Source organism: Equus caballus, chromosome 24, assembly GCF_041296265.1.
Source record: "Equus caballus isolate H_3958 breed thoroughbred chromosome 24, TB-T2T, whole genome shotgun sequence".
In the NCBI taxonomy this organism is placed as follows: domain Eukaryota; kingdom Metazoa; phylum Chordata; class Mammalia; order Perissodactyla; family Equidae; genus Equus; species Equus caballus.
The window spans coordinates 49,272,157-49,290,278 of record NC_091707.1 but is presented as its reverse complement, the minus strand read 5'-3'; the positions used below and the strand labels follow the sequence as shown (position 1 = coordinate 49,290,278).

General features: G+C 39.0%; 1 protein-coding gene across 7 annotated transcripts in view; it reads right to left on the bottom strand.

The window, feature by feature from the left end:
* Positions 1-18,122, bottom strand: part of UNC79 (unc-79 homolog, NALCN channel complex subunit) — a 240,407-nt gene that overhangs the window by 9,998 nt on the left and 212,287 nt on the right. For all 7 annotated transcript variants that reach the window (XM_070250302.1, XM_070250300.1, XM_070250306.1 and 4 more), the window contains 6 exons: positions 16,426-16,503; positions 11,029-11,118; positions 8,787-8,962; positions 7,622-7,808; positions 5,943-6,140; positions 3,983-4,060 (listed from right to left, as the gene is read on the bottom strand). In XM_070250302.1, the coding sequence (XP_070106403.1) occupies positions 3,983-4,060; positions 5,943-6,140; positions 7,622-7,808; positions 8,787-8,962; positions 11,029-11,118; positions 16,426-16,503 (807 nt within the window). The remainder of the gene's footprint in view (positions 1-3,982; positions 4,061-5,942; positions 6,141-7,621; positions 7,809-8,786; positions 8,963-11,028; positions 11,119-16,425; positions 16,504-18,122) is intronic.

The window sequence follows — 18,122 nt, the reverse complement described above, 5'->3', positions numbered from 1 at the left end:
AAATAATAAACAGGAATCAATGAAACAGAAAACAGGAAAACAATAGAGAAAATAAATGAAAACCAACCACAAGCTGATTATTGGGGTTTTTTTTAAATCAAAAGCTCACTAAAATGGATAAACCCCTATCTGGACTGATCAGAAAAACAAAGTCACAAATCACCAATATCAGAAATTAAAAAGGTAGCAGAATTATTGATCCTACAGACATTAAAAGTATAATAAGGGAATATTATGAACAACTTCATGCAATTAAAATGGACTACTTTGATGAAATGGACAAATTCTTTGAGAGACACACACTACACCAAACATCACTCAAGAATAAACAGATAACTTAAACAGCCCTATATCTATTAAAGAAATTGAATCTGTAGTTTAAAACCCTCCTGCAAAGAAAATTCCAACCCTGGGCAGTTCCAGTGGTGAATTCTACCAAATATTTAAGGGGAAAATAATACCAAATCTACAGAAACTTTTCCAGAAAACAGAAAAGGAAGGTATACTTCTCAAGTCATCCTATGAAGCCATCATTACCCTGATACCAAAACCAAAAACAGTTATTACAAGAAAAGAAAATTACAGTTCAATATCCCTCATGAACATTAACACAAAAAATTATTTAAAAATTTTAGCAAGTAGAATTCAACAAGATATAAATACATCAAGACTAAGTGTGGTTTGTCCCAAGAACACAAGGTTGGTTCAACATTCAACAGTCAATCCATGAAATTCATCCTGTTAGCAGTCAAAAAGAAAAGCCAAATGACATCTCAATAAATGTAAAAAAAGCATTTGACAAATCCTACGTCTATTCCTGACAAAAATTCTTGACAGACTAGGAATGCAAGAGAACTTTACTCAATCCGACAAAGGGTACCTACGAAAAACTGACAGCTAAACATTATATTTAATGAGGAAAGCTTGAATGCTTTCTTCCTAATATCAAGAACAAGGCAAGGTTGCCCACTCTCATGACTTCTATTCAACTTGTACCAGAGGATCTAGCCAGAGAAATGAGATAAGAAAAAGAAATAAAAGGTATAAAGGGAAAGGAAGACATAAAACTGTCATTATTTGCACATGACATAATTGTCTACACAGAAAATCTGATGAACTCTCCAAAAAACTTCTATAACTAATAAATGAGTTTAACAGGCTGCAGGATATAAAATCAATTATATTTCTAAATGCTAGCAATGAAAATCAGAAAGGTAAGCATAAAAAACCATAGCATTTACGATATCATAAAATTATACATTTCGGGATAAATTTGACAAAAACATGCCATCCTTGTATATAGAAAATTATAAAATATTACTAAGAAAAGTTAACAAAGTCATAAATACATGGAGATATATACCGTGTTCATGCATTGGAAGACTCAATATTGTTAAGATCTCAATCCTCCTCAAAGTGACCCATAGATTCAATGTAATCCCAATCAAATTCCCAGCAGGCTTTTATTTGTAACTTACAAATTGATTTTAAAATTTATCTAGAAACACAAAAGAACCAGAAAAGCTAAAAAAAACTTTGAAAAAGATGTAGAAACTTAGAGGACTAACACTACCTGATTTCAAGGTATATTAGAAAGCTACAGAATCTAGATAGTGTGGTACAAAAATAGACAAAGAGATCAATGAAACAGAGTCGAGTATCCAGAAATAGAACCACATATATATGGTTAATCGATTTTTGACAAAAGTGCAAGGGAAATTCAATGGAGAAAGGATACTACTTTCAACAAATGATCCTAGAATAACTGGATAGCCATATGCAGAAAAAGTACCTGTCTACACTTCACATGTACATAAAAGTTAACTCAAAATGGGTCACAGACATAAATTAACACCTAGAGAAAATATGGGTAACACCTAGAAGAAAACTCTTTGTGACCTTGGATTAAACAAAGATTTTTTTAAGTACAACATCAAAAGCATGATCCATAAAAGAAAAATTTGATAAACGGTACTTCATCAAAATTAAGACCTGCTCTTCACAAGACACTGAAAAGACAAGGAAAAGACAAACCACAGGGAAAATCTTCGCAAATCACATATCTGATAAAGAACTTATATCTCAAAATTCAATAATAAGAAAAAAACCCAACCCAATAAAAAATGCATGAATAATTTTATCAGATACTTCACCAAGCAGATACATGGATAGCAAATAAGCATATGAAAACATGTTTAACATCATTCGTCAACAGGGAAATGCAATTTAAAACCATGATGAGATACAAGCACACAATTCTTAGGATGACTAAAATTAAAGATTGACTACACTAAGTGTTGACAAAGGAACTGGAATGTTCGTTTGTGTGGGAATGGAATGCTCATACACTGCTGGTGTGAACGTAGCAGGGCACAATCACTTTGGGAAATGGTTTGCCAATTTCTTTAAAAGTTATACACATATCATATGGCCTAGCCATTCCACTCCTAGGTATTTATCCAACATACCTGAAAGCACATATCTACACAAAGATTTGTACAAGAATATTCATAGCGGCTTTATTTGTAATAGCCCAAAACTTGGGAAACAGCCCAGATGTCCATTAACTAATGAATGGATAAACCAAATGTGGTATATCCATACAAAGGAATACTACTCAGGAATAAAAAGAAATGACCTACTGATACATGCATCAACATGGATTAATCTCAATATAATTATTCTAGGTGCAAGAAGGCAGAAAAAAGCATCAGTACTATATGAATCTATTTATATAAAATTCTAGAAAAGGCAAACTAACCTATAGTGACAGAAGGTAGATGAGTAGTTGCTTGGGGATGGGGAGGCAGGGTACAAGGAGTGGTGGAATAGAAACACTATAAATGTGTACAAGAAAACTTTAGGCAGGGGAGGGAAATGTTCATTGTCTTGATTGTGGTGATGGTTTCATGGGTGTGATATATGTAAAGACTTATCAAACAGTACATTTTAAATATGTATAATTTACTGTACATAAACTGTACTTCAATTAAGCTGTGAAAAATAAAATCAGGTATGATCATCAAGTGTCAGTCATATACTTTCTCTCATTGCACTCACTTTCTTCGTTGACTACCAAGCTAGGTAAGCTCTATCTACCCCATTCAAACCAACCACCTAGCAGGATTCTGGTAACAGTCAAGTTTTCCCTGAAAATAGGCTGCTTTCCTTCGGCATTGTGTGAATTAATTTGACAAGTGTCCTTTACGGAAGAACAGAGTCAACCAAGGAGTGGAAGGGCAAGTTAGAAGGTTCCAAATTGATGCACTCTGTGGTGGTTGTGGGGGGCGGTTGATGGTGGCTGAGATAATGGAATACAGAAGCGGGAGGAAAAGAAGGAAATGCTACAAGAAGAGGACGGACAAAGAATCAGTGAGACTAAGAGGCGGAATGAGAGGAAGGAAAGGAAAAAGGGGGAAATAAATAGATGAGTGAGTGAGAAACTAAGTTCTCCTTTACTCTTTTATTTTTTATCACACTGCTATGTTTCTGATATTCCTGGATAGATAACCAATGCTTAAATTACTTTCATACAGTGTACAATGATTTAGAATAGTAACACTAGAAACTAAATTAATTTATCTTAGAGAAAGTACCAGCTACCAAGTCAAACAATTACAGGCTATTTTCCTTGGTTTTCTGGATATCTTGCAAGGTGAGGCACTACCAACCAATTTATATTACTATAGGGTCATTTTCAGATCAACGTTCCCAGTGATCATTTAATTACTTGTGTTACATGCAATCATAGTCCAACGTATTTAACCCAGCTAGCCTTGGTCACAGTGCTGGAGCAAGAGCAAAAATAACACGATAACCATTTGCTGAAGGGTTGTAACACGAGACTGAATCCTCCAGCCCCAACTCTGAATGTTAAAACTAAATCCGTTTTATTTTCCTCTTCCGAAGGTACATTCAAAATAAATCCACTTTTGTTTTTAGCAGCAAGAAACGGTCTATAAAAATCATAAGATTTTCCTACCTTGACAAAAATTGTTGAATTGCATTCTTGCAAAGCCTCCATTAAACTAATCACATGGAGACACACCATTTCTACCATCTGAAACAACAAACGTGAAAATCAGTTCCACTCCCAATGATACAGAAACCTTGCAAACTAGTCTGCAGCCACAGAGGCCCCATGTCCTTGACCATGAGGTCTTTCTGCAGAATGACCAAAGCGGACCACAAGGAGGGGTGCTTATTCACCTCTAAAATTTCAACCAGAAACTGAATTTTGAAAGTTTCAGAGGTTTTGCAGTTGTCATGCCTTCCTCACCTAACTCGGGCTGCCAATGGGACTCGGGTGTTGATCTCGCTAATCTGCACTGCAGTTGCTTCAGACCAGAGGATCAACGGCTTCTGCTTCCTTCAGTTCCAGCTACACGACTCTGGGGGTTGGGTCTTTTCCTCTGTCTTCATCCCTTCTCCAGTTTCTTCACCTGGGGTAGCTGTTTAATTTGTTGCACACTGTCTTTAAGGCTTTGTTCTCCACGGAAAAGGCAACCGTGTTTCCGACAGTTCAAAAATACAACAGAGGTGATATCCCTCATCAGAAATTCCTAAGGCTGGATTTTAAGCCTCCAGGGGGATTATACCAGACTGGCTTATAAGGCTTAACAAAATTTTCAGAATAGAATGAATTAAATTCATTTGTAACATTACTCATACGAAATTCATTTGTAACAAATTCATTTGCAATATTTGAATATCAAGAGAGAGTTAGAGGGAAGGGACTAATGGTATCAAGAAACTAATGACAACAGAAGGCAACTCTGAATCTCTAGTTTAAGGCCCCGGTTTCATCATCTGTAGCATAACAGGATGGAAAGCTTGATCTCCAAGTTCTCCTTCAGCCCCAGACTCTAGGATCCAACAAACAGAATGATCTCTGCAGCAGTCAGAACCGCTGGTGCACCCTGACACGTTCACATAAATTTCCTTTAAATTGAACTAAAACATCTCTCTCCATACAGAATTGCCTCCTAACATCTGCTTCTCTAAAGAAAAGAAAGTGCTTCACTAAAGGAAATATAAAATCCCCTTTCCAATTAGAGCTAAAAGAAAATGTTTCTTAGACTAATATTCAATCAACCAAAAATTGTTTCCAGAATGCCTTCTGTGGACCGTGCACTGTTGGGTTTCTGGGCTCACTGGAATCATCACTATGGTGTTTTTCCAGGTCCTTTGGCCTCACAGACAAGAATTCGACTGACAGAGTCCCTGTAACCAAGACACTGGCTGCCACATTCCCAGCTGAGAATCCTCCTCCAAAGGAACAAACTGACCCAAAGGATTCCCTTGGCAGCTCCTTCTGTACACCTTCCGATCTCGACTCCATGAGGACCAATTCAAGCTTGTTCCACGAAGTGGGCTCATGCTAACCACACCCTAGAGGCTTTCCAAGGAGGTTTAGAGCAGCCCCTCTCTTGGTGAGCCATTCACATGAAAATGGAACTGGATTTGACGACTGGGGAGCTCAGGTCTTCAGAGAGCAACTCACAAAGGTGAGGCTCTTTATAGGTTTTGAGCCCCATGTAGAATGAACATGTGTGGTTGGTCTGCTCCCAAACAGCATAAAAAGGTGACCTAATTGGCTAGGGTTTTTTCAAATTGCCTTGGAACTCAAAAATAACATGAATCTTCCTCTTAACTCTGTGACTTTATAGCACAAACAACCCTTAAAGGTAGAAGTTTTGTATAAATTTCCTTTAGCACTAGGCAGAGAAAACAAAAATTGATTTTACTGAATTTACTTGTTTGCTTTGTTTTTCATCAAAATTAATATGCAAGTAGAACATCCCATTTATAATGTAAAAATTCACCAACCCATTTATATAATATTCCAACTGAGATCTTTAAAAACAGGTAACGTGAGAACTGGGAGTGGTTTATACATTTTGAGATTCTATCCGAGAGGGCAAACTTATTCACGAACTCACCACTTTGTTATGCGCCATCAGCTGAAGGATGCTGGGTGTCACCCTACTCCAAAACTCAAGTGCCGTCAGTATCGCTGTGAAGCTGAACTCATTCTGACTTTGGAGGTTTGTAGCTACGGCACTTTGTTCACAATATACGGTCCAGAGCTGAGCAAAGATAAATGCGTGGAAGAGGGAACACATGTGCAGCACAGAGGTCTGAAAAGGAGGAAAACAGGGGGCCATTACATCTGGTGGGCTGTGGTGGTCCATGGAGACCCCCCCACATGGCTTTGACCTTCCAAGGGGTACAGCCAAAGCACATCTAACTGAAGTGATCAAGGCTGAAGGAGTTATCTCCAAGCTACAGACTTGTGATTCGTCACCTTAAAATAATCCGCTCTCCACTGGGTCAGTGGGGGTGTGCTTAGAGAACAAAGCAGGTTTTCGAAGAGAAGGCACCTTCGTCTACAGGATAAATCTACCCACCCTCTGCTCTTTAATGGAACTGATATTCCAATCCCTAAACTAAATTAGGAAGGACAGTCATTCTACCATTTTGGTGTTTCCTCATCTGTAACATGGGGATAATAGTACCCTTCTCAAAGAGTTGTAGTTAGGAGTCACTGAGGTGATATTCACGAACCCGCTGCCCAGAACTTAACAACTACACTAGTAGTAGCAGTAGAAGGAGCAGTGGCAAAGACAGTATTCCCACCAGGAGTAAGCCCGGATTGAGTGAGCACCTATGATATCCCAGACACCACGCTGAAGACTTTTCACAGATCACCTCCATAATTCTCAAACCATCCCCTCATCCATTTTACAGGTGAAAAACTGGAGTCCAGAGAGGGTAAGTAATATTTTCAAGGTCATAAAATCACAAAGTACCATCGTTAGGAATCAAACACAGGTCTAGGTCGAAATATTAGAAACCGACTGCTTAATTGCTGTTGCAAACATCATTCAGGTCATTTGGACGGGTGCTCTATTTTTTCGCCGAGTCAGCCTGCCCTGGACTAAACCCAGCTGTTCCCAAACCCCCAGTGACCTCCCAGAACCAGTCCAAGCTCTGTGAAGGGCCCTTGGCTCCCTGTAGCCGATTAGTATCAGTGTGTCGAGTTTGCTTGTACAGGCTCATGACTGATGCCTGCCTTGGGTTTACTTTATTCCCTTTAAGTACATTATCTGTCTCTACAATTTATAAAGCTCCTCTGTGTAGGTGATTCCAATGTGTACTTTAGTGAATTCCCAACTGGCCTTCTTATTCTCATTTGGTATCTTCATATATCTCCAAAGATGTGAGTTGGAAAGATAGTACATGAAGTCTTAGATGGAGCATAAATTTTCCTCCACTTCATACTCGGTTCTAAAGACTGAGCATAGAATTTTCATTATATTTCTAGCCTTTTATTTCTCTTCATTATTTTGAGATAGAAATGCCTAGGAAGCTAACTCTTGCTTGCCTCCATAATTTATCTTCATAAAAGTAAATGGAAAAACAATTTAGGGGGAAGAAAAGATAGTCTGGGAATTTAAACAACTTTAAATAAGGCATTAGCACAAAGTTGCTTTCCTAACATCTACAGGAGGGCAAGTGATAAGATGCATTTTCTTCTCAGAAGAAACATAATTGGCTGATAAGGGAATCCATTAGCAATTTCGATGCACATGGCCTTAATCTTGCAGAGATCACTTACCTTTGATTGCTCTGGAAATCCAATCAGGATAACAATAAGATGGTCTGCAATGTGGGAACCTGCATCCAGAGGTATGGGCAGGCACGGAGAGGAGGCATTTGGACACACTGCATTGTGAGTGAGAGAACCCAGAAGCAGCCAGGACAACAGACGGATGTGGGAGACACACTCGATGAATTCTTTAGGTCTGTTAGAGAAGGAAGTGTTAAAAGACGATTTTATGTTCTCTGTTTCGTTGTGTGCTCAACAAATGCTTACTGATGGAAGGGATTAAAGGTGTGGTCTTGTAGGCAATTACATAAAATAAAACATGAAGGTGACTGGCTGCCAACAGAATGATGTATCTGTTTTTCTTGTTTCCCACTCTAATCCTGGATCTTAGCTTCTTGAGCAAAGAGCAGCCTTTGGTGATACAGGATTCAATGTCATTCTTCCACAAACATGGTTGCCTCTCTAACTGGCTTCTCTTTCTAAACTCCTTTCCTCTCATTAGAAAGTTTGACGTCCCCACTAGAGGGGAGGGAACAGAGCAGATACAACACACAGCCATCCATTTTCCTGCTTGCCAATAATTTTCTCCTCCTGCCCTCCTCATCCCCCACTCCAAATCCTTCCTCTAACCAGCAAGCTGACCATGCAGAATGGGACGCTTAAGCCTTCTCTGAATTCCCAGATAAACTAGCCTATGCGCACTTCTCTCTTCTTAGCCTCCCTTACAGGCAGGATCAGGGGCTCACCCCTCCTTGCTCTCTATTTCATCTATTTCACCTCTGCTATAAATTTTGTTCCAGCTACAATCTAAGCTCCTTGAAGGCAGAAGCTACGTAAGTGTTCCGTAAATACTTATCAATTTATTTAACTAATTGAAGTTAAGAGTTAAAGTGTCAGTTCAAAGCTCCAAGGTTTCATCATCTATCAGGGAGACTGGGGTTTTTGTATGAGGGCAAGTGTCTTTTATTGGCAGCGTGCTATGAAGTGCTCACATTCAAAAACGCTGTTAGGTCAGCAAGTAAGTACGGAGATGGGTCCCGATTCCCATCTTCCCAGCCAATCACGGTCCACTCCCATGCATCTTCAATGCATTCACTAGCTCTTGCAGAGCCCCAGGAACTCAGGGCGTTTCTTGTCATATTTACCCCCATTGCTGGAATAATAAGGGTCTTACCCTTGTTGCATCGCAGAAGGGGGATGATAGAGCCAAGGCAGATAGCGGATCACAGCTTTGTTATCTCTGTGGTTGCCCCGGGAGATTTCCATGGCTGCAATCTGAGCCAGTCCGACTTTGAGGTGCCCACCAAAGGTATCTTCATGCAGAGGCTGAGAACATGTCTTCATGTGGCTCTACAAAACCAAATGGCATTTTGTGACTTTGACAGAGTCCCTTGGAGACATTCCAGGCCACTCTTTAAAGAGATCAGGTGCCTTTCCACACCTATTACCACTCCCATTTAACATACATACATACATATGTTTGTATATTACAAACCCATTTGTACATGGGTTTGTATAGAACCCATTTAAACTCCTTCAACAGCTTCCCATTGTTCTTAGGATAAAGGAAAAGAAAACTCCTTAGTATGGCCTAAAAAGCCTGGAATGATCTAGCTACTGCAGACCTCTGCACCTTATCCTTCAACCTTATGGTCCCAGCTACGCTGTTCTCTCCCATTACTGGTCTTGGCTCATGCTGTTCTCTCTGCCTGAAATTGTTCCTGCCTCTCTTCACCCAATTAACTGCTATTCATTATTCAGATTTTAGCTAAGTATCACTTCCTCCAGGAAGCCTTCTCTGACCTCCCTGGCTAGGTCATATCATCTTATTAGAAGCCCTTCTTCATAGCAATTAGGAAAGTCACAATTTTACTTTAGTCTGTATGAAATTTTCATTAAAATTGGCCTCCAATGCCAGACTATAAACTAAATGAGGGCAGTTACTGAGTCTGTTTTTGCTCATCACTGCATCCCTAAAAGCCTAGAACAGTGCCAAGCACATTATAGGTGCTCCACACATATGTGTTGAATTAATTTAGAAGAATTTCTTTGCTCAGAGTGGCTTAGCAGAAAGAGTGCTGAACTGGACGTTGAGACCTAGGTTCTAGACGCAGTTCTGTCCTAATCAGTCCTTTGGTCTTACAGAAGTCACTTGACACTTGACCTTTCTGATCTGTTTCCTAATAGGTAAAATCAGAGGGTTGGATTACATCTGTAGTCCCCAACCTTTTGATCCTCCTGAGTCCTTCTTACTATTTTTCTCTGTATTTTGAGAGTGGCTATAAAACAGGCTAAAAATGTGTAGGTAATAATGTTTCCTCTTCTTTATACGTCAAAAGTGTTTAAGTGTGGGCAGCCAGATTCAGCGATCAGTAACCAATGCATAATCAAACACCAGGAGAGCTTACTGAAAAACAACGGGATTTAGACGTTGTGAGAAATCATCAGTTTAAATTTGGGTTCTACTTTACACCTGGCATTCACCAATCTATCCCCATCCCAAGAAACACTGGGGTCATCTGAGCAGAGTCTGGACACTGAGTTGGGTGATGAGGGACCGTATTTTAGCTGATGAGCTTGTGGGATGACTAGGTCCTGTTTATCAAAAAGCAGTCATTTTTAGTGTCGGATTGCAATGTGGCTGGCTGTTGGGCCACGTTTGGATTCTCTTCCGCCCTCTGTCCAGGGCCTTCCTCAGATCTCTCAGACTATCAGTCGTTTAGCTCCCTGGTCGGCTAACAGCAGGGAAGGCAACCCGCATCAGCAATTCACCCCACCCTGGAAAACAACCCATAAGCTCAAAACTTCACTGGGATTTTGATAGCTTTGATGCAGGTGAAAATCATAAATGGCTTATGTTGGCATTGTGTGTTTACACATTTCATACAAACTAAAGTTTACAAAAGTCTCTTCAAAAACGTTACCTCACTCAAACTTTGTCCCCGTCAGCAAAGGCAGGTTTATAAGACTTGTTTTGCAAATGAGTAAACTGAGGCTCGAGGCAGATGAATGACGCCAAGTGGCATAGTGGAACGGGAATGGCTCGGGGCTCACTAGTCTTAGGGCTACCCTGACTCCGTCATTTAGTAGGAGTGTGACTGAGCAAATCGCTGCACCAGCCCAGCCTCGGTTTCTACATTTGCAAAATGGGGATAACGCCCTAGCAGGGGCACTGTGAGAACTGAGTGGCAAAAGCAAAGCTATGCACATAGCTGATGCCATGTCAATACCCTGTCCCTCTTGCAGAGAGGACACCCAGCTCTTCAGAGTCCCAAGACATGGGCTCATTCCCCAGGGCCACAGGCGCCTCCTCAGGCAACAGTAAACTCTCACATGGTCGCTTAATTCTCTGCCAACATTCCTGTGTTTGTTAACCTAAGAGCCGAGCAGAGCCGAGTGGATGGAAGGCCTCTCACCTTCAGTTTGGTCAGCGTGTGCATGTCCGCCATGAAATCCAGCACCTCGTTGATGTACTGCCGCACACACTCCATCGCTGCCGTCCCACACTGAAACACAGGGACACCGCTGGGTGCGCTCCGTGAGTCACGGCCTCCATTTCTGCCCTGACTGCACTGATTGTCTCGCTCTGATTTCACGCTGCTCGCTAATGAGTTGGTTCATTTTCTGGATTTCTGACTCACTCCATACTCTCAGCATGGTCTGTGATTGTCTGCCCACAGTTTGGACAAAATTTGACAAAAGGTTTGTGGTGAGAGCAAAGAAACAGGGACAGCCCATAGGAGACAGGGTTTACCTGCTTTTCTCCATTGGGTGATTTAACTGATTTTTGTTTGCTTGTTTTTAAACCAGTTTGTATATAAAGATTTAACCTATGTAAAGCCATTAGTATCAGAGTCTTTAAGACATGAATCACCCTAAAACTCCAGTAACACCTTATCACTCTAGGAAGTCTTAGATACACATAAAATGTGTGCCAGCAAATTCTACCACCAGCATCTTGAATCTTCCTCTATCCAAAAATAAAAAGTATATGAACAAATATCATGGTTGCTGAAAGAGTCAAAATTCCTATATTCGGTCAAGTCACTTACAACTTAATTTCTTACACATAGTAGGTGCACTATTAAATAGATAAATGCATTATTGTTGCACTCTTGCTAGGGATAAATAAAGAAACGAAATGGCAATCTTCCCCACACACCGGCAGTGTGTTTGGGAAGTTTTAAAGGAAAAGAAAGCAAACTTGTGTTTCAGGTTATTAAATGGCAAAAACCTGTTCTCTGAGGGCAATGCAGTGAATTTAGTATTATAAGCAAAGAAAAGGAAAGTGAACAAACAGGCTGCAACATCAAAGCTGTATGAGAGAACCCACACATCAGGCTGCGTATAATGTGGATCAAAAAGCAAGCCGTCTTTGAAGCCATCTGAATACTATGCTCAGGCCTTTCTTAGCTTTCTTTAGGAAAATCTGGAACATTATATACTTAACAAGCTCACCCAGTGGCTCTCATTTTCCCATATTCATGTAAATCTGCACAGCACTGAACTATATCACCTTCTATCTCTTCTAGAATGTTACGCCTGTCAGTTCCTCTGACAGGATAACAAACAGTAAAATAAGGTCATTGGCAGTTCTGTCAGAGTGTTTTCCAAGCATTTCATACGTTCTAAGGTTTTCTTCTTTTAATTTAAATCAAGTGAAGGAATTATAAAAGGTTATTGTGTTCCTGCTTTTGGAATATTAATCCTTCAGTGCAAGAAAGGATTTCCCCCCGATTTATTCCATTTTCTCTGACCTTTCACATGTCATGCAAATAGGAGCATATACTCAGTTCTTAAATTTCTTGAAAGGGATTTGTTTCTTTCATAGGCAATATTTTATACCATTTCAACCAGGCAAATGTCACAGAAAATAATTACTAGGAGCATTATTCAATATTTGTCTTTTAAGTTTGAATTTCAAAAAGTGAGAGCAAAGAATTTGCTATTACCCAGTTACTTCTGCTCTAGAGACAGCAACTACATCTAATAAAAGCCTTAAGATACACTTTACAGGCAGGATAATCTTAGTGAGCCATCTACACTATAAAAAAAGCACGTAATTTCCAATCCCTTTTTTTTCATTTTGCAAAACATAAGTATAACCTTAGGTGTATTCTTTAAAAAAAACAAAAAACATTAAGAGTCAAGTTCCACTTGTTTCAGAAGGCCTACATTTATTTCAGTAGGAAAACTAGTGATAAAGGAGTTGAAAACATACTCCAACCCCAAAAACACGAAACGAAGCAAATCATATCCAATTCTTCCTCAAAACTTATATCTGATTTTAAAGTTACATTTCTTAGATCTTAAAAGTAACAAACATTCAATGTAGAAAACTTGGAAACTACAAATTAATAAAAAGAAGAGAAAAATCACCATAATCCTAATTCCTGTCTTGCACCTGTGAGACAGCCACTGGTAACATTTCCTTCCAAATTTTTTTGAATGTATATAACATGTACGCATACATATAACTTTTTATAAGATTGAGATAATTTTTTCTAACCTGTTTTTTAATTAAATCCATCATGAGCATTTGTCAATTAATTAAATATACTTTGAAAACTTGATTTGGCAGCCACATCTACCAAACATGGTAGATTTGGTAGTTTGTCTTATAGATATTTGTTATTTTATTTAAACAATACCCTAACGTTGGACATTAATTTTGTTCCCATATTTTTACTTTTTTAAATGCTGCTTTAATAAGTACATTTGCATGTAATTCTTTACGTGCATGTTTAATTATTTTCTCAAACATACTCCTAGAAGTTGATTGTCAAACTGCTCCTCAGCAAGGCTGTACCATTTTTCACTACCACTAGTAGCTTATAAGAATGCCTGCTTCACTTCATCATCAATAAGTTTAATCATTAAGAAAAACCTGCTGACTTGATAGCTGATTTTAATTATTATATTTTTTATTTTATTTATTTATTTATTTGAGGAAGATCAGCCCTGAGCTAACATCTGCTGCCAATACTCCACTTTTTGCTGAGGAAGACTGGCCCTGAGCTAACATCCATACCCATCTTCCTCTACTTTATACATGGGACGCCTGCCACAGCATGGCTCGCCAAGCGGTGCCATGTCCACACCCATGATCTGAACCGGTGAACCCCGGGCCGCTGAAGCAGAATGTGCGCACTTAACCGCTGCGCCGCTGGACCAGCCCCTGTTTTATTATTTTTATATTTTGCATTAATTTACAGTTTACTGATTGCCAGTGAGGGTAAAAGGTTTATTCTGAATGGCTTATCGGTCATGGGAAAGGGTTCTACATGTAGATCCTACAAATGATTGTGGGGTTTTCCTTGTTATTGGAATGTTTGCCTTTTACTTGTTGATTTCAATAAAACTTTATATATTAGGAATATTATTTTTTAGCTATCACATAGGTAGCAAATATTGAGTTTTAAAGAATTAAATAATAAGGAAACCTTAAGTGTACGGCAGAGACTAGCTAGCTACTCACAGATTCATTTCTCTTCTTCTTTGCCACACAACTGGACCATACTTCCCATCCTCTTTGGCAGTTAGGTGTGGCCATGTGACTGAGTTCTAGCCAATGGAACTCGGGTAGAAGAAATATGCACCACTTTTAGACTTGACCCATGGAAACCTTCCCTGTACCATATTTCCTTCTCTTTCCCCACCCACCAGCTGATTGCAGAGGACTGGATACGACAGAAGAAACCTCGTCCCTAAGCATTCATGGGGAAGCCCCCTCCCTCTACTAATCAGGATACCCATTTCAACTTCACAATAATAACTTTTTTGTGCTAAGTTGCTGAGAATTGTGATTTCATGTCATAGCGTCTTGCATGACCTTAACTATTATCAAGAACCCTTAAAAAACTATAGTCTAGTAATTTTACTCCCAGAAATCTATTATAAAGAAATAGTCGAAAATAAGAACAAAGATTTAAGCATGAAGATGTTTATCACATATTAGTTACAATTGCAGAATATTGTAAACAACCAAAATATCCGAGTAACATCTGTTAATATTATTTCTTTTACCTGTTAGGTGCATTTTATTTTATTATTTTATTGACATATATTTGACATACAACATTGTGTAAATTTAAGGCGTACAGCATGTTAACTTGATACATTTACATATTGTAACATGATTGCCACTGTAGCCATAATTAGCACCTCTATCATGTTACATAATTATCCTTTCTTTTTAGTAATTGAAATAATTAAGTTCCAGTCTCTCATCAAGTTTGATGATTATGATGCAATATTGTTGTCTATAGTCATTGTACTATGCATTTCATGTCTAGGGCTTATTTACTCCTCATTGTAAGTTTGTGCCCTGAAACATGTGTCCTGTCCCTCCTCCTCTCCGTTAGTGTGATTTTTACTAGTTAATATTTTTAATAGTTTAACTAGTAACTAGCTACTAGTTAATAGTTTACTAGTTAGTATGATTTTTACTCAGCACTCACTATCTATCTGGCACCACGCTAACATGCTGTATGTGCCTTATTTCTTTCAACCCTCAACCTAGACATTAGCCCCTGTCACATCCCACCTACAGATGACACAAACCAAAGATCATGGGTTAAATAACTTTCCTCATCACACAGCTAGAAAATGTCAGGCCTCAAACTCAGGTATGAGTCTAAAACCCACATTCTAACCACTATTCCATGGTGTATTCACACAAGGTTATGTCACTTTGGGGCAAATGCTATGACTTATGAAGCCAAAGCTGCATCTATTATTATGGTTTCAACTATGTTTAAACAAATACACACAGAAAAAGGAGAAACAAAATACATTAATATGGTAGCAGTAAAATTATCTCTGGGTTGAATGATTTTATCTTTTCTCTCTCATAATATTTCTCCATGTAAAAAAAAAAATTAAAATAATGTTTGGTGTTGTGGGGAAAAGTGGTATACTTATAAACACATTAATGAAATCTTCTTAGAAAGCAACATTAGGAATATATATTATTAAGACATTCCTATCCTTTGACTAAGGAATTTATCCCAAGGATATCAAAATAAACATGAAGATGATCTTTCTAAGAATATATATATACAATACTATATGCTATTCTATACTAGCAAAGAAACTGGATAGTATATAAATTTCCAATAATATGGGACTAAGCTAATTAGGATACCGAAAAGATCCAAACATGAAAAAGTTTTCTAATACAATAGATTTCTTATTTTGGGACAGGGGATTATAAGTGTTTCTTTGTCTTTTTAAAAATATTTTTCTACTGAAAATTGAAATAACGTGTTTCAATTAACAATATCGCTGAAGTTTCTGAGTTTGTTGCAATAACCTTGCTATCAATAAGTTATTGTGGTTTCTCATCATCAACCCTGTCTACAAGAATCTTAACATATTTCACCAATAGTCCACTAGTTGATAATAATGGAAATATAAAAAATTTTCAGAGGAAATATTATAAAGGAAAACAAGGTATTACAAGGCTTATTTCTTTCTGGCTGTAGTTAAATTGGTTAAAGGGAGCCAGTATAAGAAAATTGATTCTGGAAAAATTGCACTTTAATCCAATCTGTGCTGTATGTCTGGTCATTTCTTTCCTCTCCTTAACTGGCTGCTTCAATTTTACTCATGTTTCCTGGAATTAAAAGTTTCCAGGGGCAGAGATGAATTTGAATTTTCACTAGTGCTCTTTTAAATGATGTTAAATCTGTTTTCGATTTTACGGCGTCTGTTCTATTAAAAGTGAACCAGGACACACGCCAAAAATACCTCTTTGCTAAATGCGGAAATGAGAAGAAATATAAAATGCAGGCAGTTGATTCAGGACTTACTCCAGGTAGAGAAGCGATCATCTGCTTGCTCAGGATCGTTGACTCAGCGAGTTTGGTTCCAGCATCTGCACAAATAAACTAATAAGAAATTGAAAGGAGAATTATTTTTAAGAGCACTTGGACAGTAATAAGTAATTCCTAATTTTACTAACTTGGCTTCAATTCATTAGTGTTTACTTTCGTGACAATCTGCCCTGGATGTACGGGGCTTGCCAATCATGGCAGCTCCTGCCTATCAGGAATTGAGAATCACACTGCTGAGATGACCACCCAGATTCTCACTTTCCCAGACAGCTGAGTGGCACTGAAATAGTACATTCAATCAAGCAAGAAAGGAAAGATGTCAGAATTGTCAGATTTATTCTGAAGTTATCCTATTTATTCTTTAGCCCTTCTTGACAGTTACTGAATTTTCATAGATTTTCCAGATTTCTATCATTACGTCATAGATTTAGAAGGAAAAGAGAAAAAGAAGCAACCTCAGGGTGAGTATTCTAGCTGCTTCTTCCCCTCCAAGGCCCCTCGGCATCTGGTCTTCCTCCTCCCGCTTCATTCACACACATCCTCTGTGTCGATACTGACCCCCACTCCTGGTCTGTCGTCCCCTAGGACTTTTACCACACTTCCACTGTAACAGCCGTCACGCTAGACTGTAATGACCTACGAGTCTCTGTCTCGACCTGCTATGAGGTTTCCAAGAGCAGACTCGATGCATCTCACCCACAGCACCAGCTTCGTGTCTGACACCTCGGAGGGGCTCAGCAAGAGTTTGTGAAATGAAATGATTAATCAATTGTCACTTGAGACCATGATGAGGTTGGATTTGCCAGATTACAATTTAATTTGCTTCATTACAGATTTTTACAGGTGTTTCCAGCTTAATGCAACACCCAAGTATTTATTGATGGTTTTAGGAAAAAAGATAAGCACGATGTCTGTAGAGTTTGCTATGAGCAATTAGTTCTCGGTTGATTTCCCTTTCCGGGCTTCTGGCCAGTGGCCCCAACAACTTTGGGATCCAAAGCTGCTGCTGTGCAAGTTCAGAGGCTCTGAAAGAAGCTTCCACACTGACTGCTCTTCCTTCCGGTTCATTTCACTCCCACAGGAAGAGCACAGAAAAGTTAGGTAGGTCAGCCAGGCAGGCATTGTCCCCGTCGAACTGGGGAGAAGCGATATGGGTTGGGGTAGTTGAGAAAATCTCAAGGAGGCCTGATGAGGAACAGAACCAGCATAATGTCAGGCTACCCAGGGGTCAGAATCTAAGCATTATTAATAGGCAGCAGGTTTGGGTTAACAAGGCAGAGGTCTAAGCCGAAGACCTTCTGACGGCCAGAAGCCCTTAGACTTCCTGTTCAGGGCCATGAGCAGGTCTTCAAGCGCGGTATCCTCGTGAAAGGTATTTCGGTACAGCTAACTGAGCCGCGGGGGAGAGGAGAGCAAGCAGAGCTGTCTCTGACAACCACGTGGCAGGAGTGGACACATATCTCCACACTCACATCCTCTCATTTCTATTTGCCTCAAATACAGTAACAGAAGGCTCAAGAATCTATTTCGCTAACAACTCTGAAAGCACCAGCTAGTAACATCCAGGCAATACCTAAAATTTTTCATTGTGTTATTCAGGAATGCTTGTGTCTGCTCTCCTTAGACTTATTTCTAAAATAAGGAAAAGTAAATAAAAAAGGATTAAAAAAAAA